General features: G+C 38.2%; 1 protein-coding gene across 1 annotated transcript; it reads right to left on the reverse strand.

Moving 5' to 3' along the window:
- Window positions 1-1,496: 1,496 nt before the first annotated feature.
- LOC149234460 (uncharacterized) lies at window positions 1,497-10,609 on the reverse strand. The gene is made up of 7 exons (XM_089368276.1): window positions 10,547-10,609; window positions 10,117-10,352; window positions 9,574-10,017; window positions 8,901-9,105; window positions 7,075-7,641; window positions 6,130-6,259; window positions 1,497-1,756 (listed from the first exon to the last, which is right to left on the reverse strand). The coding sequence occupies exons 1-7, from the start codon at window positions 10,607-10,609 to the stop codon at window positions 1,497-1,499; spliced, it is 1,905 nt and encodes a 634-aa protein (XP_089224402.1).
- Between the last annotated feature and the right edge of the window lie 297 nt (window positions 10,610-10,906).

Here is a 10,906-nt window from a genome sequence, read left to right on the forward strand (position 1 = left end):
AATAATAATAATAATAATAATAATAATAATAATTTAGAATTCACCATTTACTTGGTTTCAGTTTTTTAAAACTCATAATTTTTGTAATGATATTCTTACTTACTATTTACTTAAATATGAAATATATAAAACAAATAAATCAGGCAGAAATTAATTAAATATTTGATGAATAAAGATAAACCAGAATTTATATTATATTCTTTTCTAAAAAGTTGGTGTATTCTTTTTAATATTTTAAGGCAAAAGAGGCACAATGAAATAGGCAAAAAAATGTTATCTTACCAGGCACTGAAACGTCTTTCTCTTTTGGATACACACTATTTGAAATTTTTGAATCATTATAAAAGCTAATGAAAATTGGGGATTTTTTTATGGAAAAAAATAGCTTACATAAAAGCATGAAATATATATATATAACGTACATTCATTTTAATTTTATATAAGATTCTAGAGACTCTCAAGTTTTGATCTCAAAAAAATATGTTTACACCTTTATACATTTGATTCTTAGGACTTGATATATTTCTTAAATAAAAGAAAATTATATTTCTTTAGTAGTTAAAAATTTACAATAACATATAATAAAGTCAATAAAGTTGTGGATTATAAATTTGAATTTATTTAATTCATTGGTAATATAAGAATAAATAAATTGAAAGATGCTTTAGAATAATCTCCAAAATGTTAACAATAGTCATACATAATTTTACCTCAACAAATAAACCTTAAATTATATGAAAATTGGGAGTAATTACCTCATTCAAACATTTCCTCTCAATTATAACCACAAGTACTTGGTGGTTTAAGTCTCAAAGTCAACAAATTGTTTTACCTCTGCAAAAGTCAACAAATTCTTTTACCTTTCAAACATTTCTTCTCAATTACAACCACAAGTGAGTGCTAGTGTAAGTCTCATAAACCAAAAACTTGTTTTGCCTCTGCATGTTGTTGTAGCTTGTCTTCATAGTTATGGTATATCAATTTTTTTGATTTATTTTTTCTCTAAATATTATATTGTGCAAACCCTCTTTTCCTTCAACTTCACCTTTAAGGTGGTCTTCTCTTTCAATGTTTTCTTATGTTATTTGACTTCTTCATCCAGTCATTATTTTTTACTTTAATCATTGCATTGTTGACACGACTTTTTTGTCAACCTATGTAAGGTCAAAAAAAAATATTCATTTTCTTTCATTCCCTCTTTTTCCATCTACTACTTTAGTTAGTAGCTTTTAGATACTCACTTCCATCTCCACCATACTTGGAATTAAAAAAAAAACATATTGGTAATCAAATTGTACTTTCACTATTAGGTTCTCACCTATTGATGAAAAGAGATCTTGGGGTATTGCCAAAATCCCCTTTCATGTAGAAATTCCGAATCTTGACCTGTGGGTTATGGCCCACGATCTAAACAAAACAATTCATTATACAACAATAAAATCCATCAATACCCTGGTACTTATCTTTATACAAAGAAAATATATAATAACATCGATTCATGTAAATCGATCTGTCTTCATCCGTCGAATCTGCAACACTTCGTTCTTAGGTCCGAGCAATGTTCTGCAATTACAATTCTCATCATCAAACGTACGACGGGAATCGGTTTCACCATTCTGCTGAGCGTCAATACTATTACCCCTCTTCAACTGCAGATCGATTCCTAAAGCCGTTTCATTCAACAGATTCTTCCACGCGATTGTAATATCGCTCCTTCGACATTCTTGAGATTTCAACGCCAAGCCAGAATTTGGCTCTTTAACCAGATTTATAACGCTGTAACTGTGAATCGATCTTACTCTTCTATCAACATTCCTCAATTAAGTATTACGCCTTTAAATTGGATTCACACTTCTCACAACATAGAAATTAACTCATAGATTTAAATTACAAAACCCATAACTCGACATCCAGAAATCGACATAGAATATATAGTTTTGATTATATACAAAAGACCACTGATCTAAGGCGTTGCAGCCTTAGCCAATAACTCCACACAGGCTACATTGTATTCTCACTAGCGCGCCTATCTCATGCACACAAACATGCTTATAAAGCATTCACAAAGGCGTGAATCTGTTACGATCCACAAAATCTCTCCTGAAATCACTCAACAACTTACTTAAATCTCTCATTTTAAATCATTTTAAGAGCAGATCTTCCCTTTGTTTAGTTTCGCTGTCCACGTCCTCCTCGCTCAGCTTCGGATTCCTCTTTAATTAAGGAGGGGTTAGATGCTCCTGCATCAGACTCCCGAGGTAAAAAAAAATATTGATGACCTCCTGGTCATATACTTCTCCTGGTACTTAGCAATTCTACCCACTGTATTTGGAATTGCCTTCATGATCTTCTGTGAGCTGCAACCAACCTCTGCAGTAACAGTCTCCTCTGTTACACGATACCTCACCAAGCCCTCCGCACTCGGTCTTTTGGCATCCTTCTGGTTCTCTTCTCTGGAACCAATTGAGCACACCTTGCTCTAGGTTGCTGCAAATCTTCTCAGCTTCCGCTGCCACCATCTGCATAACGGTAAGATCATAAAATCTTCAGCTTAACCAACTGTACCTCCTTCCGCAGAATCTTCTTCGCTCTCTGGAATCCCTCTCCTCGCAGGAAACTTTCCCTGCTCTGATACCACTTGATGAAAAGAGATCTTGGGGTATTGCCAAAATCCCCTTTCATGTAGAAATTCTGAATCTTGACCTGTGGGTTATGGCCCACGATCTAAACAAAACAATTCATTATACAACAATAAAATCCATCAATACTCTGGTACTTATCTTTATACAAGAAAATATATAATAACATCGATTCATGTAAATCGGTCTGTCTTCATCCGAGGAATCTGCAACAATTCGTTCTCAGGTCCGAGCAACGTTCTGCAATTACAATTCTCCTCATCAAACGTACGACAGGAATCGGTTTCACCATTCTGCTGAGCGTCAATACTATTACCCCTCTTCAACTGCAGTTCTATTCCTAAAGCCGTTTCATTCAACAGATTCTTCCACGCGTTTGTAATATTGCTCCTTCGACATTCTTGAGATTTCAACTCCAAGCCAGAATTTGGCTCTTTAACCAGATTTACAACGCTATAACTGTGAATCGATCTTAGTCTTCTATCAACATTCCTCAATTAAGTATTACGCCTTCAAATTGGATTCACACTTCTCACAACATAGAAATTAACTCATAGATTTAAATTACAAAACCCATAACTCGACATCCAGAAATCGACATAGAATATATAGTTTTGATTATATAGAAAAGACCACTGATCTAAGGCGTTGCAGCCTTAGCCAATAACTCCACACAGGCTACATTTTATTCTCAGTAGCGCACCTATCTCATGCACACAAACATGCTTATAAAGCATTCACAAAGGCGTGAATCTGTTACGATCCACAAAATCTCTCCTGAAATCACTCAACAACTTACTTAAATCTCTCATTTTAAATCATTTTAAAAGCAGATCTTCCCTTTGTTTAGTTTCGTTGTCCACGTCCTCCTCACTCAGCTTCGGATTCCTCTTTAATTAAGGAGGGGTTAGATGCTCCTGCATCAATATTGTTGTAGGTTAACATCACATTAATTACCACATTCAAACATTTCTTCTCAATTACAACCACAAGTGAGTGCTAGTGTAAGTCTCATAAACCAGAAACTTGTTTTGCCTCTCCATGTTGTTGTAGCTTGTCTTCATAGTTATGGTATATCAATTTTTTTGATTTATTTTTTCTCCAAATATTATATTGTGCAAACCCTCTTTTCCTTCAACTTCACCTTTAAGGTGGTCTTCTCTTTCAATGTTTTCTTATGTTATTTGACTTCTTCATCCAGTCATTATTTTTTACTTTACTCATTGCATTGTTGACACGACTTTTTTGTCAACCTATGTAAGGTCAAAAAAAAATATTCATTTTCTTTCATTCCCTCTTTTTCCATCTACTACTTTAGTTAGTAGCTTTTAGATACTCACTTCCATCTCCACCATACTTGGAATTCAAAAAAAAACATCTTGGTAATCAAATTGTACTTTCACTATTAGGTTCTCACCTATTATTGCTGCAAGAACAATTTCAATTTCATCCTCCAAATGTCTATATATATAATGATATTCAATCACCATATTTACTCTATACATCTTGTACATAATCACTTCTTCTTGAATACATTTTTTTTATAACGTGCACCACCAATTATAGTCTCCATGTCAATTTCTTCACAATATTCACTCCATAGATCTTGTAGATAATCACTTTTTCTTCAATAAGAAAAAATTACAATTTCAATTTAATCCTCAAAATGTATATGTACGTAGTGGGATTCAATTTCTTCAACACATTCACTTGATTGATCTTTTGTGCGATCAAATGTACATAGTGTGATTCAATTTCTTTACCATATTCACTCAATTGATCTTGTGCATATCAATTTTTCTTCAATAAATTTCTTTGTAATGGGAACTGCCTATTTTACTCTCCATGTCTTGTATAAGACTTGCTTCTAGAGGCTCTTTTATAACTTGTCCAATTATTTTTTATTGGTGTTACTCCCCATTTTACATGTCATCTCTAGAATATTCCAAGATTATTTAGCCGTGATTGTCCTTGCAATCTTTTCAATAATACTCTTATCCAATTCTTCCTTAATGAGAAACAATGTTGATGATCAAAAGTATCTCTCTATTTTAACTAGCTCAAAGAAGAAAATTAATATAGCAAAGATTAGAACGAATTCTCATGAGATCCATAGTGAAACAGGTCGTTGGGTAGTTCCTAAAACGCCATGGATGGAAAGGATCTGCCATATATGTGAGAATAGGAACATCGAGGATGAAAACCACTTCCTCTTAGAGTGCCCCGCATAAAACCGGATGAGTCCAACCCACGTAACACACCTCCCACAGTTATTAATGCGGGAATAAAGCAACAATTAATAATGAACAACAGATTTTGATGTAAGGTTGATTCGTCAGTGGTTTATTTTAAAGATATGGATTTGGTCCTTGGTACCCGCACTGGTGATTGGTACTTATGGCTTTGGTTATTCAACAAGTGTCCTCCCTTGGGATCCTCAAGCCTGCCTTGGTATGGGCGATCAAACCCTCACTCGAGTCATTCGCTTGCCCATTCTTTCGATTCTGTGAGCTCTGCGTTCTTGTGGGTTCCTGGTGGTTTCGTTATGGAGTTCTGTTGCTGTGTCCTCTGGTTCAAGGTTTCAACCTGAAAGTCCCTCCTCTTCGTCCGGAAATGGCTATGTCAACACGGTAGGTTCAATCCTTGCTTGGTCCATGCTTACTTTTAACTATTCACTGTGTATTTGTGGCTTGCTATTACGTCTTTGTGCCTCTTTTTGGTATGCGGTATTGATGCCTGTAACTTCCATGGTTGTTGTGTTCTTTTGCTGGTTCGAGCTACTCCAAGTAACAACCCTTTGGTCTTTAATCGTCCTTCCTCAAATCCGGGCAAAACGCGGTGGCAACTTCCTTCGGCTCCTTCATCATTCACACGGTAAGTTCTCCTGGTTCCATGCTATCAGTGTTAGGCCTTTTTCTCTCAGTCGACTAATGTCTCAGCTCCTTGTGAGTAGGGTGACCTTGTGGAACTACTATGGTTGTGGCTTGCCTCCGTCAGGGAAATATCTGAAATTTCTTTGCGTTTGTTAGGTTGCATGCCCTCCTTTCTTTTCATTGTCAGACGCTTATATCTTTCGTTAACTGGTTGTTGCTGCAGGTATGGCTACTTGAAGGGTTTTGATGCCTGGCGGTTCGGTTGCTCCAGCTAGACACGGGTAGTGTCGTTCTCTATTCTTTGGTTGCTTTTGTTCAACACCTTAGGTTGGGGTTTGTTAAAATCTGTATTTTAATGGTTTGTTGGACCGCCGTCAGTACACAGTTTCATTGTAGGTTTATACAATCGTTCCTCTTCTATCTGGTGATTGAAAATGGGTCGAGGGTTCTAAGCCCGTACTGTGTCTAGTCCCAATTTTGTCATAGGCATGGTCTGTATAATTGCAGAACGAGATTTTGTTTCGAACAATATATATATGTGTGAATGAACAGGAATTCTATTTTCCCATCTGTATTAATTTAAATATGAAACTGTGGATGTTTGTTCACTGGCATACCTGGCAATGCTTGAACTTTGTTACTTGTTTGGACTCGGCTTGTTCCGCCTCCTTGACGTTCACTTGTGTGTGTGGTCTCGGGGACTGTATGGTTGGTTTTCACCGCATGCTCTTTGAGTTTCTTTGCAACCTGTTTGATTTCGTTCATTTACTGGAACCGTTGTAACTCCAGTCACATATAGGACCATATGCCTGTAAGTAATACTACAAACAATTTGTGTTGTACATAAAAAAAAAAACAATGCAATCTCATATAAATAATGTAAATGGCTTTTGGATGCTGGAGAGGAAATGTGTGCACAGAAATTACAATACATTTTTTTATTTCTCAAAAAGTCGAACCCCTCACTGTGTTCTGTTTCTCCTTTAAAACAATTGTCAGAAACTGTTAGTTTTTCCAACCGCTGTTGGTTATATCTGATTAGTTACATCCATTTTGCTACAGAACCATTATTGACTTACAACATTATTACGAAAGTAAAACTAGCTGTTTAAAACATTTATCCTAATTAATTGTCCTTCCTATTTACTATTTGTTTATTTAACTTAGACAACATAATCAAATAAAAGTAAAAGAAAACAACCACAGTATCCACTCAGTAAATTACTCCTCCATCCCCTTCAGAGACCAAACAACCTTCCTTTTATCTCGTCCTGTCAGCTAGATGCTCTTGCATCAGGCTACCGGGGTATGGAAAAGTCATGGCTCTGTTCCATGAGCTCCTCCACAGAATAAGCAGCCTTCTGTATCTGCACCGCGTCGAGCCACGAACTGTCCTCAATTGGACAGTTCTTCCACTTGACGAGGTATCGTAGATACTCCTTCCTGCGAGTCTTCTTGCCTACCTTGGTATCGAGAATCTTCTCGATCTCATGGGGCTAAACCGAAGGCATGTGCCTCATCCAAGAACTGTCTCCAACTTGGGTGTCCTATTTTGGTCATACCACACTGTCTTCCTCCGAGTTGGCAGTATATGGGAACAAGTCTACCACATTAAAAATAGGTGATATGCCTATATCAGGTGGTAGCTGAATTTCATATCCGTTGGCTGAGAACTTACGCAAAATTTTAGAGGGACCAATCTTTTTAAATTTTAGCTTAGTATACGCGCCCTTAGGAAACTGTTCTTTGCATAAGTGTGCAAGGACCTCGTCACCTATGTTGAATTGGACTTCCCGTCGCTTTAAATCTGCCTGTTGTTTGTATTTCTGCACGTTGTCCTGCAACTTTAGCTTCACCCGTTCGTGTAGTTCACTCATCACTTCAGCAAAATCTTCTCCGTCAGCACTCCTCTGCTCCAACTTTCCCAAATCCCGCAGTTCATGTATCCCCCAAGGATGCATGCCGTACAAGATTTGAAATGGACTGTGTCCGGTGCTACAATTTGGCGAATCGTTATAAGCGAATTTTGCCTGAGCGAGAGCACGATCCCATAACCGTGAATTTTCCCCAGTTAAACTCCGTAACAAATTTCCCAAACTCATGTTCATCACTTCCATTTGTCCATCAGTCTGCGGATGATATGCAGAACTGAAATTCAACTGTGTGTCCAACTTTTTCCACAGGGTGTGCCAAAAGTGTCCCATGAATTTTACATCCCTGTCTGAAATAATAGATCTGGGAGGCCATGTAATCTAACAATATCTATGAAAAACAGGTGAGCTACATGAGTGGCATCACTAGTTTTTCGACAAGGGATGAAATGCGGCATTTTTAAAAATCTGTCTACCACCACCATCACTGAGTCATATCCTCACTGCGTTCTAGGTAGTCCTAAGACAAAGTCAATGTTGACTGAGTCCCATGGCCTACTTGGAATAGGTAGTGGTGTGTAAAGTCCAGTGTTTTGACTATGTCCCTTCGCTAGTTGGCAGACTTTACACCTATTCACATACCGCTGTACATCCATACGCATTCTGGGCTAGTAATGGAAGTGTTTGAGCTGTTTCAAAGTTTTGTCTATGCCGAAATGACCGACTAGACCCCCGCTATGTTTCTCCCGTATAATATTTTCCCTCATCGAACAGTCCGGGATACATAACTGTCCTCCTCTAAACAATAGTCCCTCCTGCAAGTTGTAGTCCAACCATGGACTTGTATTCCTCAGCACGGGATTCTAACAAGCTTCAAAGGCTTCCTTGAAGTCTGTGTCAGTTTGGTACAAATATTTTAAGTGTTCGAATCCCAACACTTGTATTGTACTTTCCTGTAAGAGAAAAGCTCTTCTGCTCAATGCGTCTGCCACCTTATTGGCTTGCCCACTGATGTGTTTTAGCACAAAGGTGAAACTCTGCAGATACTCTACCCATTTGGCATGCTTGTGGTTTAATTTATGCTGTTTCATTACATATTACAGCACTGAATTATCAGAAAATAACACAAACTCACTTCCCAGTAGGTAGTGTCTCCATTGCTTTAAAGCTTGGACGACGACATAAAATTCCTTGTCTTATGAGGAATATTTCTGCCTGCTTTCATTCAATTTCTCACTAAAGAATGCAACAGGTTTATATTCCTGACTGAGCACAGAGCCAATGGCTGTTCCACTTGCATCGCGTTGAATCTGGAAAAGCTTATTAAAATCTGGTAGCCTTAGAATTGGCCTCTCTGTAATCTTCCGCTTCAAGAGCTAAAAGTTGTTCTCTGCTGCCTCGGTCTAAAAAAAAGGCTGATTGGCCTTTTTAATGGTGTCTAGCATCGGCACGCAGATTTCACTAAAATTTCTTATAAACTTGCAGTAAAAACTCGCCAGCCCATGAAAGCTACGTACCTCAAATAAGCTCTTCAGTGACAGCCAATTGACAATCGCTGCGATCTTTTCTGGATCCATCTTCAATTCATTTTTTGCAATTAAAAAGCCCAAGTAAACTAGTTCTTTCTGCAAGAAAGTACATTTCTTCAAATTTATCAGCAGTTTGTTCTGCTGTAATTTCTCTAGCACTCTTCGAACATGTTGAAGGTGCTCTTCTTTCATTCTGTATAAAATCAAAATATCATCAAGATATGCTATCAAAAACTTACCGATGAACTCTTTCAACATTTCATTCATCAACCTAATAAAAGTACTAGGAGCATCACTCAAATCGAACGGCATGACCAGCCACTCGTATAGCCCTTCATTGGTCTTGAAGGCTATCTTCCACTCGTCTCCTTCTCTGATCCTGATCTGATGATAGCCACTCTTCAGATCAATCTTCGTGAAATAAGCTACCCCACTTAGACAATCCATCATATCGTCCATTCTTGGTAAGGGAAACCTGTATTGAATAGTGATTTTATTGATAGCTCGCAAGTCTGTACACATCCACCATTCTCCTCCCTTCTTAGGCATGAGTACTGTTGGTACTGCACAAGGGCTTAAGATTTCTCTGATCAACCCTTTGTCTAGCAACTCTTGCACCTGTTTCTGAATCTCTTCATTATCCTTCGGGCTCATTCAATACGCTGCTTTATTTGGTAGGCTTGCTCTAGGTATGAAATCGATATGATGGTTGATGCTCCTCTTGGGAGGCAACTTATCCGGTAAATCATCAACTACAATGTCCTTGAATTCCTCTAACATCTTTTGAATCTCTATAGGCAATTCAGACATTTTCGTGTGTAGCAGTACAGTCTTAGTTCTCCTTACAACAACATAATTCACTTCATTCTCCTCAATCTGTTTAATAAACTGTTTTCCACCTACTAACAACGCTTTTGTTCCACTTGCTTCTATTGTATCCTCTTCTCTTATGGGTACAAGCATATGCTTGACTCCATCTTTAACAAACTTATAGAAATTCGTCTTCCCATCGTGTACCACCTTCCAATCATACTGCCATGGTCTCCCTAGCAGTATGTGACACATGTCCATTGGCATGATATCACAGACAACCTTGTCCTTGTATCTACCAATGTGAAATTCAACCTCGCATTGTTCATCAACTAATAGCTGGTGGACTTTCTGCAGCCACGACACCTTGTAGGGTGTGGGGTGCTTAAGTCGCCTCAATCCCAGCTTCTCCACCATCTCGGTGGCAACCAAATTATTTGTACTCCCATTATCTATGACCAATTTATAGCAATTTCCATGTGATTTGCAAACTGTCTGGAACAATGCCTTCCATTGGGTCTGCTCGGCAGTCTCCTTGGCTGGCTTCAACAGTACTTTATCTAGCACCAAAGCCTCTCCTGTTTCTGCCACATTTTCCACCTCTTGGGGCAGTGCCTCAGCTTCCTCAGGCTGTGCAACAAATTTTCCCCTCTGGCCAGCTTGCTCTACTTCCGCGCATTCGAAGGATTTGTGCCCCCACTTGTGGCATCTGTAGCACTGGACATTAGCTCCCCTTCCTCAGCCATTCCCTCTTCCTCGCTGATATGGCCAACCTCCTCTGGTGATATCTCCCTTCCCTATTGTTCCTAAAGTCCTGGAGCTACTGCCTTCTTCACTGTTACTGGAAGTTCTCCCTCTCTCATAGGACTGTCCTCATCCTCTACCATTTCCACGTCCTCTCATATTATTTTGTTTCTTTTAATCTTTTCTTCAGCCTTTATAGCACTCTGAAAGGTTTCTTCTATGTTCTGCGGGGAAAGAATACTGATCTCGTCTAGTATTTCCAGCCTCAAACCATTCACGTATCTCGTTGTCTTCTCTGGAGTATCATCAGTATAACCAGCCCTCAAGTTCACACGGTAGAATTCTTCCATGTATTCCTTTACTTTCATACCTTTCTGTCTTAAGTTCTGTACCTGTCAGTAAAGCACAACATGATAATCTTTAGGCAAAAATCTGCCTTT

The sequence above is a fragment of the Pinus tabuliformis genome, chromosome 8, assembly GCF_031772625.1.
Source record: "Pinus tabuliformis cultivar Carrire ecotype Pingquan chromosome 8, CPIR1, whole genome shotgun sequence".
NCBI lineage: Eukaryota > Viridiplantae > Streptophyta > Pinopsida > Pinales > Pinaceae > Pinus > Pinus tabuliformis.